General features: G+C 44.5%; 1 protein-coding gene across 1 annotated transcript in view; it reads left to right on the forward strand.

The window, feature by feature from the left end:
• PTCHD1 (patched domain containing 1) overlaps positions 1-20,763 on the forward strand; it is a 50,801-nt gene that overhangs the window by 21,939 nt on the left and 8,099 nt on the right. Inside the window, exon 3 of the mRNA XM_042974839.1 lies at positions 14,917-15,577. Within this exon, the coding sequence (XP_042830773.1) occupies positions 14,917-15,577 (661 nt within the window). The remainder of the gene's footprint in view (positions 1-14,916; positions 15,578-20,763) is intronic.

Genomic DNA, 20,763 nt, shown 5'->3' on the forward strand with positions numbered 1-20,763 from the left:
TAACACGTTGCTGGTGGGAATGTAAAATGGTACAATCCCTTTGGAAAACTTTAAATATATGCTTACCCTCTGATCCCCAAATTCCACTCGCGGGTGGTGTCCTGAGGCTGGCTCTTACTGGCTCCTGAGAGCTGATTTGGTGTATCCCTTTCTAACTCACATTCCCTGGGTAGCTTGAAATTGGCCACAGTGGGATATTTACAAACGCTTTTGAGTCAGAGCTGCTTTCGTTGGTGAGCTTCCTGTTAAACACGTAGCCACACCACACTGTATATACCTGAAAGACACGACTGCATGTGGCCACCAAAGGATTTGCACAAGAATGTTCATCGCACTTTTATTTCCTCCTAAAAAAATTTTTTTTAATCTTTATTTATTTTTGAGAGAGAGAGACAGAGTGCGAGCAGGGGACGAACAGAGAGGGAGACAGAGAATCTGAAGCAGGCTCCAGGCCCCGAGCTGTCAGCACAGGGCCCGACGCTGGGCTCGAACTCAGGAACCGTGAGATCATGACCAGAGCCAAAGTCGGCCGCTTAACCAACTGAGCCACCCAGGTGCCCCGCACTTTTATTTCTAATAACCCCAAACTGGAAATAACCCAAAAGGTCCACCAACAGGAGAAGAAAAATAAACTGTGGTATCTTCATGCAATGAAATCCTACACAGCAAAACTAGGTAACAAACTACTGATAAAGACAACATGGGTGAAGCTCACAAGCTGTGGGTTGAGTAGAAGAAGGCGGACACACATCAGTGCAGACAGCACCGTTGCATTTATCAGAAGTTCAGAATAAGCAAGCGAATCAATGTTGACAGAAATCAGAAGCACTTTGCTCTGGAGGTTGTGGGGAGACTGGGAAGGAAGATGAGGGAGCCTTCTGGATGCTGCAGTTGTTCTATCGTGATCTGAGTGATACTCATATAGGTATGTACATCTAAAATTCACTGAGCGGTACACTTAAGATCTGTACATGTTCCTGTAGAGACATCATACCTCAAAAATGAAGAGCACACACACATACATTCTACTCAGCCGTCCTGTTCATAAGGTGGAAGAGTCACTCCCATCCCAGCAGTGCAGAGCATGCAACGACAGTGAGTAATGACAAGAAGGCAGCCTGAGTCTTGGCAGACAGATGATCTTAGTTTTACTGACGTCCGACACACTGCCATCATGGACACTTTCAACACCTGTACCGGCAGCAGGGCCGGTGCATGAAGACTGCCTCCACCGGCACATACTCCCCAGGCACATCACTGCCTGGGAAGGAATCCAGTGAACACATCAGCTGTCTCTCCCACACACCTACCACCACCATAACAGCAGAAATCTAGAAGTGTAAAGATAGGAACTCTCATCCAACTTGGGCAATATGCCAGCCTTTGCCGTCAACAGAGAACACCGAAGCCTCAGACCTTACCTGCTGAGTTATTCCAGAAGGATGCAAAGAGGCTGCTGTGTCTCTGAGTATTTTTTTTCAAAGCCGAAGAAATGCCTGCTTCCTTTATCGTCAGCAAGAAGAAAGACGAGCGATCATGTCATCTCACAGTTCTCTGTTCCTGGCAGGAGGTAGGCCTAAGCCCTTCTGCACGAGTTACGGAGTGTTCTTGTCATGAGTATACCCTAGACCCACCGTGCTATTAGCTTTAGACTTTAATGAAAAGACTGGACAGTATCCCACACGAGGGAGAAGTGCAGCTGACAGCACCGGCCATCTGCACTCATGAACTTATCAGAGCCGCATGAGAAAGATTTGTTGCATCATCCCAAAAAATCTGTCCACCGTCAAAAGATTGAGGATGAATAGAAGCTCGAAAGATTCCTCCCTCAGGGTTGCGTTTTATTCTATTTTGAAATAACCATATTTGGGTTTGGGGGGTTTTGAGGGAGGAGCGCTAAGTACTCTATTTTTTTAAGTTCTTATTTAAATACCAGTTAACATACAGTGTCATATTAGTTTCAGGTGTACAATAATAGTGATTCAACACTTCCGTACATCACCCGGTGCTCATCATGATAACTGGACTCCTTAATCCCCATCCCCTCTTTCACCTCTCCCCCCTCCCACCTCCCCTCCAGTAACCATCAGTTTGTTCTCTACGGCTAAGAGTCTGTTTCTTTTGACATAACCGCATTTTAATACATAGGAAACTGAGAGTTGGTTTTAGAATGCTTTAGTGTTTTGGGAACAGCAGGAAACTAATTCCGGAGACTTTGACCATTGTTAGACATTCTCTTAGTTGGGGTTCCCCCAGAAACAGACCTTGAAACAAGAAATCAAGTACAGATTTGGGAGGTGAAAGGCAACCAGAGGGGAGCAGGGCAGCAAGCGGAAGGAGACAGAAAGGGGAAGGAGCCTGAACTGGTGTGTGACAGGCAGGCAACGGCTGGAAGGAAATGGAGCACAGCCCCACCAGGGAAGCTCTGGGAACCAATTTAAAACACACTCACCCATGAATAGTCCCACCCATGGGGAGGGAAACAGGGTATTTCCATGCCAAGTCCCATCTGTCATTGGTTGAAGTCTGCTCCCAGGGGGTGTTAATGCCCCAGAACTTCTGGTCTGCCAAGCAGATGGTGGAGTGGGCTCTCTGACAAAGAAGCATGGGCGCTGGCATTTGCAGTCAGGCAGGTGTGCTCTCAAGAGGTGAGCACTAGAGGATCTGAGCAGGGTGCCAAGTGCATCTGCGACAGAGGAACTTGAAGCGATTGGCCAAGAACTTCTGTATTTGTGCAGTCTCTGGTTGCACTTGGGAGGCATACGCACAGAAGAGTGAGAGGCCACACATCAGCTAGATCTGTACCTTTATAAATCTACAATCCATTGATGTAGCAGCTCAAATGTTTAATCGGTACCATGGGTCTAAGAACTGTCATCACATTGGACTACCCGGCTTATTCCCTGGGCTAAGCTGTACAGATCTTTAAGAAAGTAGAGACATCAGTGTTCTGCCTTCTTCATGCCAGTATGTCCACCGTGGTTCAGACCTTCATTTGCATCTCCCTGCCTCTGCTCTCCAGCCTTCACAGTCTGTCTACCACAATGCACACAGAGTAATCTGCCCACGGTTCTGATCACCTCATCCTCTGCTTGAAACTCTCCATTGGCACCCAGTTGCCAGCAGGACAAAGTCTGTCTCCCAAGTTCAGCAGACAAGGCCCTGTGTGATTTGGACTTTGTTTGCCTCAAGCTCTACGTAAAATATAAAAACTCTCATGTACCTACATCCAATGTCATGTCTATTTGAAGATGCTGCCCCCCACCCTGTATTAATGCTGTCCGTGGGTGGGGTGATCATATAATTTGTCATCCAGACTGGAATACTTTTGAGAGTGCAGGAGGGCATGTTAATTTCAGAGAAACACCAGGCATAACGTGGGACCATCACAAGCAAAGCAGGATGCTCTCCTTATCTATGGGTGTCTCAGAGGATGTGAGCACTAATGCGACTTCATCCATTTATGCCTCACAGCAGGCATGAAATGGCAATCCTTTGGTTTTCAGACCCATCACTGCTGATGGAACCTACACTTTTATTACAGGTGACACTATCCTGTCATCAGGCCTCCAGGAAAGGAATCTGGGAAAACCCCTTACACCTCTAACTACTTCCTACCCTCCCACCATTGCAACTTCCTTCCATGGCAAGGCTCGGATGTTTTGTGGAATTCGGCTCTTGTATAGCCCAGTTCAGCTCACTACTGCAGAGGTGGAGCGCATCTATAGTGTCCTCAGAACATTCCATCTACTTGCCCTAAGCACACCAGCCTTGCTGGCATTGACAGATGGCTTCCGCTTGGTTGTCTGAGTGACGTGGCTTCCCCCAGCCAGGAGCAAAGACTGCTTTCATGTCCAAAGATGTCACTCTGGGTGATTCTATCTTGCTTTAATGCTGGCAATGGCTCACAGATTTGGGTGATTAAATTTTGCAAGGCTCGCACATGTAAAACCTGTGATGGGTCTCAGATAGGCAGCAGGTGGGAGGCCACAGCATTTTTGCTTTGCTGGGAGAAAGTCATCTCCATTTCATCACCAATTATAGCAATGAACCATTTACTGAACATGTATTAAGTGTCTACACTATGCCGGATATTAACATAAGCGCTGGGGAGATAAGAAACATTAAGACATAGTTTTACCTCAAGAAACTTAAGTAAGAGTCTAGCAGAAGGACTTCAGGCAGAATCTCAGAATTGGTTAGTGCATGCCACCAGCTCTATATCTCTCAACTTTTCTGTATTTAAAAAGAATTCTCCAAAAATAGAAATCCAACAAATACACAACAAAAATTCAAGCTACTCTGTAATTAAGTATAATACATAATTATTTCAGTATCCAATCTCCTACCGAAATTGTTTCTCCGCTCTTATATTTTTTAGATTATAGTCTAACCATATCCATTTATCTAATGAGATCAGCCATTTGTCTGCAGCATAAGCAACAGGACTAAATTCAATGTCATCTGTTTACTTAAGATGGAAATGATATGCATGTAGCAGAGTAGCCTTTGGGTACAAGTGAAGTATCATTCAATGTCATCAGAGAAAATATAAATCAGCGAGAAGGAACAAACATGGAAGGTTCAGTCAGTACATTGTTGTTGGACTTCCCGTATGTGCCAGGGCTACAGGATGGAGTGGAACAGAGTCCTTGCCCTCAGGGCACATATATATTCTGGTCTTGAACAGCCTTTGGGGAGGACCGATACATGCATCCCGCAGGATCCCCAACTTCAATCCAGTGTTTTGCAATAAATTCCCAAATTGCGAGACCCATTCGCCAGTATGTTCTGTAAAGTGTTTTTTCTCTTTTTCTTTCTGTGTGTGCATGGGGCAAGAGGCCGGTAGTCACACAGGAAACATACAAGACAGAAAGGATGCTGTTTGGACTGATGAAAGTCTCATCTCTACACGTCTGTCTTCTTCATCTCCAGCTGGCTGTGCATGCCTGTCATTGGTAATGGGCTGGCTGGTGGCTCCTCTCTGAGTTTTCTGTTGTAAATATCTTTGCGGGGTCCCAGTGTTCAGTACTTTGGTCTCGGCTGCTCTGTCACATTTGGCTCCTTGACTTTGCTACGTCATCACCACTTTCAGTTCATAACTGCTGCTGAACATCTCATGCTGTGGCTTGACTGTGCTGAAGCCTAATCCCCAAACACAAATTTATCAACATCCAAATGGCCAGAGCATAGACATTGGGATATGAAGTCTTTACTTTGCCAAAGGAACTCCAGTTGGGGAACAATGTACCCAGCCCAGGATTTAAATGTGGGCTGATCCATATAGTAAATCTGTGACCATGGGCAAGTTATTTAAGCTCCCTGAGGCTCAGTTTCCCCACCTGTGAATGTGGATGTAACAGTCTACCTCCCTGAATTCCCATGAGGATGAAATGAGGTGAACACGGGCAGCATTCTCTGCACAAGGCCCAGCACAAAGTACACACTTAATACCTTTCAGTTTTCTTCCTTTGCCCCCGCCACAGTTCCTGGCCTGCTCTGATGTGCACAGTAATGTAACTAGGCAGCGAACCTGGAAAAAGTGGGATGGTGTCAGGGTAGGAGCTGATCCTGGAATTGGGGAGTGCCAACTTTTAAACATATACTACCCAGCTACTCTCTTCAAATATTTGCATCGATGTATGCACTTATCCCCTAGTTTCTCAGCGAAGATGTGAGCAAAAATATGTCACCTTTCCATTTCACTGAATATACTTTTCAAGACCAACTGAGGAACTGTTGTTGAGTTAAAGAAAAAAAAAACGTTATGGGGGACAAGGCAAGACAGAGGGTAGGAATGGAGTATTTTGTTTTTGCTCACAAACCTTTACTGGGAACCGCTTGTTTGTCAGAGACCATATCGACCAGTGCACATTCAACTTCTCATTTATCCTCCAGCAATCTCACTGAGGTGGGTACTATGATCGGCCCCATTTTACAGATGAGGAAAGTGAGGCACAGAGAGCTATTCCAGCTTAGTGTCGAGGATCACACAATCACTAAGTGCCAAAGCTGGCAGGTGAGCACAGGCAGCCTACGTCCACCGAGCCAGACTATGCCACCAACACGAGCACTTCCCGGAAGGGCCCAGGCCCAAGCAAGCTGAATTATGGAAACCATCACAGCCTTGACTATTTGCTCCATAAGGCCTCTTTCCAGATCCAGAAAAGGAGGGCAGTGGCTGGCATCACTACTCTGAGTTTTAAGGGCAGTAGTTTTGTTGGAGAACCTTGATAACAAAACGAAACAAAAACCCATTATTTCCAATGGAAAAATGCACCATCAGGTAACACACTCTTTTCTGAGTTGTATCACATGCTCGGTCTTGTAAAGCTCATGGACCATCCTTCAGGAGTGCCATTACCACATCATTATGTGTAATTTTTTTCTTTTTCCTTCTTATATCAGCCATAATTTACACTGTTCTCAAGCTCAGTGCTCATTACAACCTTAGTAAATCCTTGGAAGGAAATAAAAATCGCCGAAGAGTTCATCTGATAGAGACATTTTTTCATAATTTTGTAGATTTAATATTGTTATTAATTATTTGCCATTTCAAATATTTCAGGGATGTGGGTTATACTGTTTTACATTTTTTTCTTAAGCCAAAACTGCTGAATGTGTGAATTCTAGTTGTATGCAGGGACTCATCATGCCCACGGTATCTGCAGTCTTGTTTGTGGATATGTGAGAACTTTCCTAGCCCAGAACCGTTGTCTTTTTCCTAAAAGCCTGTCCCAGTACCACCAAACTGTACCTTGGAAAGCAAATAAAACTCTCTGGTACTCCAACAAGGGAGGTGCGGGGTCTGTCAGGGCTCATGGAAAGGAAGAGAGGCTAACGGGGGAAAGAACAGACCCTCACTGAAGGTCGATTAGGTGAACTACAAAAAATTGCCAATACCGAACCACTTTGTTACCTACAGAAATGGCAATTTCATATGGTTTAATGCAACAGTAAATGCCAGGGAAGACGCCTTTTATATCTTTCCACACTTGATCCTCATAATGACACTATGAGGCCAGAGTGATCCCCATTTTACAGATAACGAAACTGAATTAAATGCTGAAGTCATCGTTTTAGTTTGGGTTCCTCCACAAGTTGGCCCAGAGTCAAAGACACAATACGAATAATATGTTTGGAAGACAATCCCAGCAAGCACTGGTAAGAGAATGGCAATATGCAACAGGGAAGGGAAGCGGTAAGTTACAGGGACCTTGTCAAGCTAGTTACCCTCTGGGCCGCTGGAGCCTAATCCTGCTGGGGAACTCTGGGAAATAGGAAGGAACACGTGCTGCAGAGTCATCCCACCTTGGGGACAAGGGAGCTAGGGTATTTAGTCACAGGTCTAGGCTGCTTGGGACTAAGATAGCACATTAGTGCCCCAGTATTTCCACATCAGGCTGGAAGTAGGACCAGTGGGTAATGAAGTCATGAGACGAGAGGGCCAGGGTCCAGCTGTGTTTGCTATGGTCCCATAGGTAGAACTAACAGAGGCCGGATTTGAACTTATGGCATTCTGACCTCATAACTCATGTCCTTCCCACTAAAGCACAAGATATTGTCAAAACCCAGGAAAGATCAGGGGCACCAGAACTATCAGGAATCAACTCTAGGGCTACATCTGGATAGCTGTGGGACATGTGCCAGAAGAAATACCATTCCATGCTTCCCTGCTGTGTAATAACTGCAGTCACATTTGTGGATCCCTCTAGAGTTTACAAAATGCATGCACTCCATCACTTCACTTGGCCCTCCTCTTGCCCATGAGGCAGACTAAAATCCATTCACTCACAAGATTATTATATTTTCATAAGTTTACTCTATAACTATTGAGTAAATGTGGTAGGAATTGTTCTAGGTGGTGGAGATGTGGAAGTAGACCAAATAGACAAACACACCAGCATGGTAGAACTCCTACTCCAGTGGGGGCAGCAGAATAAAGAAACAAAAAGAGATGCATAACACAATGTCGTATCACAGTCAGTGCCATGAAAAACTTTAAATGAGAAAAACTGACGGAGATAGTGAGGGATGCTGATGTTTCCAATTGGGGGTGGGGTCAGGGAAGACGATTACATCTGGGCAGGGAAGGGAAGGAAGCAAAGCTATCTGGAGGAAGGACATTCCTAGCAGAACTAAGAGAAAGATGAGCCATGTGACTAGGGCATGGTGAGAGAGGAGTTCCGAGATATCAGCAAGGACAATGTGCCATCTTGTTGGCTATAGTCAGGACTTAGGTGTTGGCTCTCAGTGCCATGGGCAACCACTGAGGGATTTAGAGCAGGGAAGTGGCATGATATATGTTCTAAAAGGCTCATTTTTTACTTATCTCTAACTCATGTGGTCAGCAAGACCCGACACCAGAATTTCAGTGGAAGTCTTGTGACTCCTGATCCAGTGCTCTTCCCACTCAGGTTCACGGTCATTTTCCAGACCTGGAAGTCCTTGGTACCATGTTTTTCCTATCCCTTGAAGAGTTATTTGTAGCCTCCTGGCCAAATATTAAAACTGCTGTTGCATATTCCTCAGGCATCTGGCTCTCTGGGACTTCTCTTTGCCTCTTGGCCAATCAGCTTTGACATTCTCCCATTTCTGAGAGCATCCTGTCCTCTTACCAGATATCCAGCAAAACTCGTGACCCACAAAGTGGCTCACCCAAAGCTTAAGCCTGACCATGAAAGTCAAGTGAGGACAATGGGATTCAAAGATAACCACTCTAATCATAGAGTTTAACATAACAGGTTTCCAGGGGTCTTCATGGTATCAAGGGATTTTTCTAAATTAAGACCAAATGAAAATTCCCCCAGGCTATGGAAACAGAGATTACTGGATTTCATTGTCTTTCTCCTCCAGACCAATATGGAATCTGGCAAAAGGTGCAAGGAGATATTGTAGTTGCCTTTTCCTTCATCATTACTATTTTTTGTTTCTAAAATCTCAGATTTATTTGCTTCAAATCGAAAGCTGCATTGCTTTTTCAGCCAAGGCTGCAAAGACAAACAGCCTGTTTTGGGAATTACAATGTGGGGCTTTCTTGGCTGCTTTTTAGTGTCAACATCTGCAATGAGAGCATTTACCCCCTGGTAAGGCAAGGAGAAGAACCGACACATCCCACTCTCCAGGACCTCCGGTGACACTACAGTATTGACAGAAGTCACCATTTGTCTTTTGTCACTGGAGCAGGTCAGCCTGACACCAGGCGCACATGTATAGAAGAAGCGTGTAGACAGATAGTCACTTGTTTGGCTACATCCACAGCTTAAATTTGGCGTCCTCCAAACATGTAATGTTTCAAAGGCAGAATGATATTTCTGTTCACTTATTAAGGGATGACTAACTTGCTTTTGGCTGCACTACAAATGAATCACGGTAACAATCCCCAACTTGCGACTTGTGGTGTTCTGATGTAATGCATTTCTATTAAAAGAAGAGGAAAGAGAGTGGGTGAGAGTGAGATCATGCAAAGACAGAACATAACACCAAGGGAGCTAGCGTAATTGATGAACTGCCGAGACCAGGTCTGTCCACTTCAAGGTGTTTTCCTGTGTCCTGGGTGGGGATCCCTTGCCAATCAGTTCCTACCCATTTACAGTTGCACAATATAGACCCAGATTACGACCTGGAATTTGGAGGGATTCAATGAAGAAAACATATCATTTGGGGTTGAAAACCAGATATTCCTTGAAAGCATTTTTAAAGCAGTTTTGATTTAGTGTCACTTTGTAGATAATTATTTGGGAGCAAATGATAGAAGTTAGAAAAGCAAACAGACAACCTCACCTTTTAAGGTGTTTTAATGGGGGTGCCTGGCTGGCTGGCTCAGTTTGTAGGGCATGCAACTCTTGATCTTGGGGTTGTAAGTTCAAGCCCCATGTTGGGTATAGAGATCACTTTAAAATAAATCTTTAAAAAGGTTTTAATGAATGCAGCTCCTTTGTGAGTGGCAGAAGGAGGGTGTGGGAAGGCGAGACAAGGAATGGAAGGCAGCTAATAAAGGTGGGTCATCAGACAGACTCCCCCTGGGGAGCTGGAGGACCCTCACCTCCTCCACATCTCCCCTCACAGGCAAGGTTGCCAAAGACAGCTTGAGGCCTCTCCCAGAGCCTGTTAATTGCCTGGCCTGGCTGAGTGGCTTTCAGGCCCTTTTCAACAAAAAACAAATACAAAAAGACCTGAAAGGTATCCTAAAAGATCCTGTGAACCCACAGGTATTTTTCCTGTGTTAATCACCATTCGGGAGCGGACACTTCCTTCCTCCCAGATCCCTTCTGTACTCTCTACAAGGTGCCCCTGCTGTCTTCTGAGCAAGATCTGAGTGTGCCAAGGAGAGGCAGAGAGGAAATTAGACTCTGGCCTGTCGTGACCGGCAGCCCACACTGGCTTTGTCCCAGGCTCTGGCAGAAGGGGATTATAAGAGCCAGTGCCTCCCCAGAACGGGAAATCACTGAGAAGGGAGTCTTTTTTTTTTTTTTTTTTTTTTTCAGTAAACCTATTTTCCCTACCCTGTGGTTTTCTTTCTGGGTTTCATCTACTATCAGATCTGTCATTGACCTAAAAAGGACTTCAATGTGTTGGAAAAGCATGCTTCAAGCAGCTATAATAAATCTCAAATTGATATTTATGAAGTTAACTTTCTCTCACCCAGAATCTGATCGCATAGTATGTGGATGTCACTCATCTTAGAATTATGTCGTGTTAGAACCAAAAGGGTCTGTCTGTAAAGATTAGCTAAACCAACCTCCTGTTTTTTACTGATAAATCTGAGACCTGAAAAAGTGACATTCTGAGGGTCTCTGACACTCCTACGTAAGCAGCAGAAGCCAGACTTGAAGCCAAAACTTCTTTTGGCTGGGTTCCATTGTGTCCCACAGCCTTACTTCTTGGTAAGCCTGTCTTTGAAAAGTTTTATTCGGCAACTACAGAATCTGGATGGAGGATAAGAAAAGGCAGTAGGCTCAAGACCCATCCTCTTTGCTGCCTGTTAGTATCGCCACCTAATGCTGCCATCTACAGATGAGGTTTGGCCCTTGGGATTATTTCTGATCTCTCTTAGTGGACCCCAGATCTCCAACTACGGCCAGCCCACAGCTCTGTTACAGCGATGGCCCTTCCTCAAACCCTCTTCATCCTTGTGCAAACCGGTCTGTGCTGGGCTAGGGCCACACATCCCGCTGCACCCAAGATCCTACCTCCACCCTTTACTCACTGGGTCCGCTTAGGTGAGCTACTGACATTCTTTAGGCCTCAACTGCTCCAGCTAGAAAATGAAGGTAATCATTTAATCATTTCCATAGGGTCTTGTACTGAATAAATTTTTTAAACCGTAAAGAAAGAACTTAGCAGACCAGTTACTATTACTGTTATCATTCTTCACCTGAAGGGTGATGAGAGCAGAGAAGCTAACAGCTTAAGTGGCATGTTCAGAGCCTGGGAATCAATCTCGATTTAACATTCAGTTCTGGCCTCTTTGGCAGCAAACACAGAACAGAAAATATTGTTATCAAGATTGACATTGGATTGGGCCTTACCAGTACAAAGTGCTTGGCACTGGCTCCTGTTAGAATATTGCCTTTGTTTTGAATGTTGTTATCTCTTCTGTGATTTTCCATGTGTGAGTGTGAGTGCACTAAACTCAGGGAAATTATCCTCTTGTTGACAACACGGTAGACTTGATGAGTACTTATTGAATGTGTGTTGAGTGAATAATCTAGAATCTATACATAGGTATGGAAACATGGATTATGTGTTGATTCACACGACAGACTCCGACTATATTAAGGGTCAAGACTATGACTTTGTGTCATTTCCCCCTGCTTTTTTCTGAAGATCTCTTACCTAGCTCAATAATAAGCCTGTGTAGCTTGAGGTTGTCCATTTTGCGGACTGAAGTGTCTCGGTCACCATTTCACTATTGTGCTCTGATGTTTTCCTGGCTTTCTTTACCCCTTCCAGACCCAAGAGAAGAGATTAATTTAAGGGCAAAGATAAAATCACTATAAACTAACCTGTCATCAGTTTCACCTTCCTTTTCCAGTGCAGAAACTAAAAGTATAAAGAAAAAAAAAAGAGCATAGCTTCAATCCCTGGCTTCCTTTTTCTCCTGTGAATATATCAAAGAACACCTACTAATGTCTCTACTGTCCTGAGTGGGGCTTCTTTAGGAAAGTAACATCCTATACAGGTTGATATCCGGGTAGCACGTGGACAGGCAAGAGTAGACAGTGCGTGTACTTGATATGCTTTCACAACAACCAAAAAGCAGAACTGAGAAGTTTCAGAAGTCACAGAAGGGAGTCTCAGTTCTTCCCCATGCCTCCATCATCCTCTCCCCTCTGATCCCACAGTAGAATCCCACAGACTCCTCCTGCCAGGTGGGTGGCCTCAGCCAACACCCCCTCTCGGGATGCTTTGTCACTCAGCATCTCCCTGCCACTCAGAAGGAAGAGTGACACATGTTCCACCCACCTTTCCATTGGAAATTCAAAGCAGCTGCGTCTCACAGCAGCTCGCGTACTGAGAACTTAGAAACCTTCCTTCTTCACCTTCACAAAAGTCTCCCTGCCCAAGTCTCCATCCTGCGATCTGCTGGGACAGGACTTAACACAGTGGCTGCTTTCTTCGGTCTGTCATCCCAGGGGTCATGGCAGTAGATCTGCAGATCTGGCAGATCTCTAAATAGTTTTTACAATGCCCCACCCATCAGGGCATGGTCGCCTTAGAGAATGGATGGAAAATATCCCCTTGCTGTAACTGGGTTCAACCCTGTGGCTTAACACCATCTTATTTGGCAATCTTTTTCTCTTGACATATTTAGTAATCACTCTAAGGGAGATTTATTAGACTGCTCATAGGAACAAACAATGCACTAAATATTACACATATGCATGCTTTCAATACCACTCCTTTTCTAGCCTATTCTGGATCTTTCCGCAAAGTCTGTCTTTTAACAGTTATCAAAACTCTCTCTTGTCTTTAAATTCCTCTTGGTTCTTCCCTCCCCAAAATGACTTTATTGTTGGGATTTTTTGTAGCTGGAAGTTCTTTTAATCAAAATTCACCGGGCCATGCTTAGAGAAAGAAGAACGGATAAAAAAGACACACTCACAGTTGAAAATCATTGACGACATTTTGCTTCTCATTAATCTCCAAGCATCAAAACAAAAAGCTAGAGTTTTATGAAAATAATCTCTTAGGTATCTCTGGGAGATTGTGTGTGTGTGTGTGTGTGTGTGTGTCAAGGAAAGAACTCAAAATGTTTCAGCCAAATGTCGTACTATGAAGTGTTTCCCAACCTGAGGGGTGGCGCCCACGAGGAGATGTTGGGGAGGGTACACTGAGAATTAGGGTTAACAACTCATGCTCTGTGCTAACTAAAAGACTGACAGCTGGTGCCCCTCCGACATTTTCAAAGAGCATAATAAATATCCCACACACCCTGGCACATGCACAGCAGAATGTCTTCACAAATAATCCATCTAGAGCAGATTCAAGAGAAAATATATCAGGGTCATGGAGATGCTCAGGTTATGAGTTATAATGGCATAGTCACAGTGTGGTGACTGGATGTTAAACTTTATTCCCTTTACATATGAAATGTTTTTCTTTATCCATTAGATACACAGAGGCTATCTCTGCTCTAGAGAGAACACGCTCAGTTTTAGGCACAGGTCTACCTCGCCTACCTAGCACCCCACTATGTGTCCACCACCGGCCTCATGTTGCAGACTGGGCACATTTCACAGAGAACAGGCCTTGGACCGTAGAGTACACATACTCCTACCTATGTGAACTTGAGCACTTGTGATTTTTTAGGGCTGGGGCAGTGAAAGCACAAATGTGGCCATTAGTTGTGAGCAAGTACCTTGATTCAACTGCCGGCATTGTTAACCTAGAAGTGTGTGGCAAGGCGCTGGGAGCACGGGTTCTGGAGCCAGACCGCCCGGGAGAGCCCAGCTTTCTCTCATACTAGGCGCGTGACCTCGGGCAAGGAACTGTGTCTCAGTTTCCTCATCTGTAAAATGATGCTAGGACTTGTAGCGACTTCATAGTTTCCTGTAAGGGTTAAATGAGTTCATCTGTACAAAGGCCCTGGTACTGTGCCGTCTAGAGGAGGAGCTGTTCAATGAGTGCTCGTATTCCCAGCGTCCACTTCGATCACAGGTGTAGAGGGTGTGACGTGGCCACTGTGACTTGGGGTGAGGTGTGCTGACTAAATCCCACTGTGCTCCTTTAGCACGACTGCCACGTGTCCCAGCCAGTGTCTTGCAGTTACGTCTCCCTTCCCATGTAAGCACGCAGGGAATGCCAGAGGATATGAAGTCCCTCGAGGTGAACCTCTTATCTTTGAAGGCACTCAGGGACTAAGTTGGAGGGGAAATCATTTGGCTGCCCTACCAGTCGGCAGCAAGGGAGGGTCCCACGGCAGACCTCTGCACCTGAAGCTGCGCCTCAGTTCACACCATACCTTCCATCTTCAAGACGGTGGACGTACATGAGACTTTCAGGCATTATAGACCAACTGAGTCACAAATAACAGAACGTGTGGAAAGAATGCTGGTGCAATAGCCCAGCACATCTCAAACTGTACCTTTATCAGAATCCTCTGGAGAACTTGTGAAAACCCAGATTCCCAGGCCCCACCCCCAAGATTCTGATCTCCCAGGTGTGAGGTGGAGCCTGGCAGTTTTCACGTCTGGTAAGTTCCCAGGTTGTGCTGCTGCTACCGGTGGTTTTGAATCCTTACTACGTATCTCTAACCCAAGGTTATACCATTTAATGTGAACTCTTTAGCTTAGAGATGACATGAGAAACTCCCCCACCCCACACAGACATACTTGACTCCACAGAGCCAATGCCATGCATGAATGTCTCGTTCTGGGTAATAAACACTGACTTTCATTTTTTCCCCCATAGTTGCATGCTGCTGTGACCAGGATCCAGGTTCCAAGGCCTGGTTTTAATTACACGTTCGCCCACATATGTATCCTGAATAATGATAAGACTTGCATCGTGGATGACATAGTGCATGTTCTGGAGGAGCTAAAGAATGCTCGGGCCACCAACCGGACCAATTTTGCTATCACATACCCAATCACTCACTTAAAGGACGGGAGGGCGGTGTACAACGGACACCAGCTTGGAGGCGTCACTGTGCACAGCAAGGACCGGGTCAAGTCCGCAGAGGCCGTCCAGCTCACCTACTACCTGCAGTCAATCAACAGTCTCAACGACATGGTGGCTGAGAGGTGGGAGTCCAGCTTCTGCGACACTGTCCGACTATTCCAGAAATCCAACAGCAAAGTCAAAATGTACCCTTACACGTCCTCCTCACTGAGGGAAGATTTCCAGAAGACCAGCCGCGTATCAGAACGTTACCTGGTCACCAGCCTGATCCTGGTGGTCACTATGGCCATCCTGTGCTGTTCTATGCAGGACTGCGTCCGCAGCAAACCCTGGCTAGGCCTGCTCGGGCTGGTGACTATAACCCTGGCCACTCTCACCGCGGCCGGGATCATCAATCTTACTGGTGGGAAATACAATTCCACCTTCCTGGGAGTCCCTTTCGTCATGCTAGGTAATTACTGCCCTTCATTTTTTTTCTTTCCTCCTGCTGTGTGGTGGTGAGTACGCTCCTGAAAGGCAAGGAGTAGCCATATGACAACTTTGTTTCATTTATAGGGTCTTGCTTTTGCCCAAATGTCCCGGGACCAATTCTGTAATGCACTGGCCATCGGCAAGGGGAAACCTTATTTGGTAAATGTGCCAGAAGTCCAAAGTCCCAGGTCCTAGCCCTAGTTCTCCATTAAGTAGCTGTGTGGCATTTAGCAGATACTAATCTTCTCTGGGGCCCCAGTGTCTGAGGTGGGGCCTCCCCCGAAGCAGAGCCTGAGACAAGGATTTAGATATAAGTAGCTTACTTGGGAAGTGAGCCCAGGAAGCCCCAGGAAGGAGAGAGGACATGAGCCAGGGAAGGAAGACCATTCAGGCTAATGGGCAGGTTACTTCTTTAGGCACCTGTGGCTCAATCCCACTGGGGACCTTTGGGAGACTTAACAGAACACACCTCAGAGAGGTCCTCCTTGAGGGCTGAGGAAGCTTCCAGCTGGGCTACATACCCAGAAACCCTGTGTCTGATTCACTGAGGGCTCTCCCCGAGAAAGACAGAGCACATTCCTGCAGCTGGAAAAATCCCTCAGGTGAATGGTATTTGTAGTAAGAAGCCTTGAGTGAGCTCAGGAATAGGGAATAGAAGGGCATGTGGGTTGGGCACTGACAGTGTCTGAAACCCTCAGTTTCTCCACCTTATGAATGGAGTGGATGTGAACATCATGCAAGGGGATATGATAAACGTGCAAGAACTTTGAAAGCAACAAGGGAGACCTAAGTAAGAAGGGTCTTTTTTTCTACTCTTGCTATAAACTCAGGAGAATGTCTGAAAATGGCGGCGTGAGAATCCCAGCATATTCTCTCTTGGGGCCTGTAAGAACTTCCTGATAGAGGTAATGGTCGAAACAAAGCCACAGTGGTTATAATATCACATCAGTTGCTCTCTTCATCTGGTACTGAAGATGGCTGATGGCAGGGTTCTTGCGGGCCAAGGGTTCCAATGGTTAACTTCCCCCTTTTCTGTGGCAACTTCTCATCCATTCCTTTAGCACAAGAAAGTGTCATTTGAATCAGATACTGACATGACACATGAAGTGGCATTTTTCACTGAATGAGAAAGAACTCTGCTTGAGTCCATTAGAATGCCTAACGCCCTGTGTGGGGGTGGCAAAAGGAAAGGGAAGAACTTACTTGGGACGCTTCAGCTGCATTAAGGTTAAATGACAAGCGGGGTGGCGGGGCTGCGAGGTCGTGGAATAACGTGAAGCCCTGGGGGCTCTGAGGCCTGTGGGAAGTCAGGCCTGGGCAGTCAAAACAGAAATGGTAGCTCCTGGGAAAGAGGGAGCTGCAGAGACCGAGCGAGCTGCAAAACTACCAGGTTGAAAGCCACAGAGAAGGAGGCTGCTGCACTTCCTCCTGAATTCAGTCTGTTAAAGAGGCAGCATAACTTGCCTCCTTAACCCCAAGTCAGTGAGCACAGATGCTGGGATCCATGGCGGTTTCATGAAGACAGTGTGAGTGGTTCTCAGCTTCCACGGAGGCCTGAGTCAAGGTTTCTTGAAATTAAGATGTTTTGCTCATAATTAGGCCCATGCTTGGATTTTAGTTTTTTAGCTTTTCATTTTTAAAAATACAGTGTTTTGTGTTTTGATTGTTTTTGCGGGAGGAAGAAGAACAGAAATAAGAAAAGAGTGGGGAACTGAAGGAAAACGGTGGGTTTTTAAGGTAAAGACAAAAGGATGTCCGAGCTAGAAAGAGGACTATTGGGCTTGGTTTTATGGCACTCCAAGCTGTGACCAGTGAGCCCAGAGGATGATACAGTCAGTATTTAAAACTTCCTAAAAACTGTGTTAAGTAAATTAAAATTTCAATATTTAGAGCTTCTTAAAATTAATTTTTAAGTAAAATAACATAGCAATAGGAGTGCCTGGGTGGCTCAGTCGGTTAAGCGTCTGACTCTTGATTTGGGCTCAGGTCATGATGTCACCGTTTGTGAGTTCGAGCCCCATGTCAGGCTCTGGGCTGACACCACGGAGCCTGCTTGGGATCCTCTCTCTCCCCCTCTCTCTACCCCTCCCCCGCTCACACTGGCTCACTTGCTTTTGCTGTCTCTCTCAACATAAATAGACATTTATTTAATAACAGTCAAAACTCCATAAAATCAATTTCACCACGTGAAATGAAACTGAATATTCCACACTTCTAATACATTTTATTAAGTAAAAGAAATTACGATATTTAAGATTTCTTAAAACTAATTTCGGTACTTCCTAAAGAAGTTTTAAATATCGTAAGTAAAAGTCGGCACAAAAAGGAATACACCAGCTAGTCCTGGCGCAGGGAAGGATGTCAGAGATGGAAAGGTGCTGTAAGCCGAGAAGTGGCTTTAGAACAAATCCAGCAATCGTAGTGCCACAACTCCACAGAGACTGAGTATCAGCGAACTGTACGGCAGAGTTCAAGTCCCAGGAGTCTGGCATTTGCGATGAAAGAGACCAAACGCTGCAGGTACCCAATACTCCCTTGTTTGCAATTTGTGAGGAATGATACATGCATTGATTTGACGGCGGTTTTCCCTGCTGACAATCAGTATGCAACCTTTCTGTACATTTTCAGCCCAAAGACATCTCACATTACTGAGTCACAACATTAAAGGAAGCTATGCATTTTAGTAGCTAAGGCCCATTTGCAATAAATACTTTGCACCATGTAATGGGTGCTTCATATGCCCATAAAGCCAACAGTGCCTGGATTTAGGATGGTTACCCTTCTGTATTGCACAGATAAACTGTTTATTCTCAGAATTTGATTGTAAAATGAAATACAGGCAAGGGCATGTTCATAAATGTCGCGTTTAGGGCCAGTGTTTAATTCTGGATTTTTGACGACCAGTCCTAAAATGCCAATAAATATTTCAAACGACCAAGGAGAAATATAGTGCTAAGGGGTTTGCACTAGGAGTCAATAAACTGTCCAGTTTTAAAAATCTGCCTGTCTATACCATAAAACGGCTATGCTTAAACTAAGATTCAAGCAAAACTTCTTGATTTTCTGTTGTATACATACAGTGTCAAAAATTTAAAACTATATGGCCTCATGTAAAAGGAAAAGTATCTTATACAAAGTCTCTAATATACAGACATTCCCTTGGCAACAACAGGTCTATAATGCGATAAACATTATATTTAAAATTCAGCAAACTAAACATTCTCAGTGTGATGCCGGTCACATAAGGCCAGATCCAGCCAAATGCCAAAATGGCAGAAGATTTAGAATGGAAAATTTTGAGACCACGTGTGTCAAGCAGTATTAACCTGACAAAATTCCAGAATAGGAAAGAATTTGGATAAACTCAGAGAGTTCGCCATAATGGGATGTGACTGTGTGATTCTAGCCAAGCCGATACGTGACATCTCTGGCAATAAGAATATATCCTACACAGATGAATCATTTTGGCAATGATGTAAGCATAGATACATCATGATTTAGAATGTTTTTAATCAGTGTCATGCATATTAGACAATCCCACTTCTGCCAAAACCCTTGTCCATATGAGTCACATCAGTATATTTAGAGCTGAAATCCTTAACGGTCTACAGCATTATAAATGCCCATTGACATTTTTTGGTTACTATAAACTTGGAAAAGAGTTTATTTCATCCCTACCCCTTCTGCATAAAGTAATATCCTTTCTTTGCAAACTATATTAATGCCAGGTACTGAGGTACTTGAACTGCCATTTGTAAACATGTGACACTCATCATTTTAATCCGTTATAGAACTTCCTTTAAAGGATGAGAATTTACACCATTGTCCTACAGTTGGCTATGGTTTAAGAAATGGGCATAGATTTTGTGCATGCAAGCTCTCCTTACAGGCTTACTAGTTCCACGGCTTTCTTGGCCAGATGCAAATCAGGAAGGGAACGGAATGCTGGAGAATCTTTGGGATTTTGAGACAGTCAAATGCCACATCCAGGGTGCCCTCTTCCTTCTGACTTATCAAGCCAAGCCACTCGAATTCGAGGATGGGAAAGGAAGAAAGGATGTAATTAAGTGCTAGGAGGAGAATAATAGCAGAGATGTTTGGTTCCTTTCAGGTATATTCTAAGATTATCTGTATTTAGTAGAAACCAGAAGATCAGGTTCAATTCTCTAAGAATACGTTCTCATTTGATGCTAACTGGAATATGATGCAGTATTGCAGCACATGGAGCTCAGGCCTATAAAGAGGTGAAAGTTCTTGGACAGGAAATTTAGTTCAGAGAAATGAGAACTCCTAATTATTTTTTCTCTGAACTCAAGCAAACCTGAAAGGTTTTGCTTTCCTACTGCGTATTCTGATATAGTTCCTTTTTTTTTTTTTTTAAGTAATATCTGTACCCAAGGTGGGGCTCAAAACTTATGTCACATGCTTTACTGACTAAGCCAGCCAGGTGCCCCATTCTGGTATATTTCTGAAGTCATGAGACAACGTGGGGGGACATCAGCCAAATAATAATAAAGCTCAAACCAAATGAAATTGCGACAATCAACTATTTTTTACCTCAAAATTGGTACCAATAAACAACCATTTTGGGACTCCAAAGCAATAACTTCTCATGGTTCAACCTAACACATTATTGTAGAAGTCCATTATTTCCAACAATATGACAGTCTACATGATGGAGTAGAATGCTGTGGAAATACTCTGCTTGGATATAAATCACTAACTGGTTTCTAGGGGGAAAATTTCTAGGGGGAAAAACCTGGTTTATAATGGTTTAATTTTTCCCAGTTTTGTTTACATCTGATTAAGAGAGTAATTCCATACAATATTTTTGAAGATTTTTTCCCTGAGTATCTTTTTATAATGTATGATGGGTCATTTGGGGACTAATTTACAAGGAGATTGTGTAATCTAGTTTTGTGGGTAGTTTTCACCCTTTTATTATGCTTCACCAATCGTAGTACGGTAAGGGGTGGGTGAGGAGAAATAGGTTTGAGGATATGGAACAAAACATGCTTTATTGTTCTCTTCTTAACCATAAAGGAGGACGAGAACAGGACTGAGGGGGCAGGTGCAGGGAGGCATAGTATCCTGTCAGAGCTCAGTAAGGCAGAGGAGTATGATGACACTTCCTCTTTGACCCAAGCCTGCTGGTATACTCTGACA

This window comes from Panthera tigris, chromosome X (assembly GCF_018350195.1).
Source record: "Panthera tigris isolate Pti1 chromosome X, P.tigris_Pti1_mat1.1, whole genome shotgun sequence".
NCBI classification, from domain to species: Eukaryota; Metazoa; Chordata; class Mammalia; order Carnivora; family Felidae; genus Panthera; species Panthera tigris.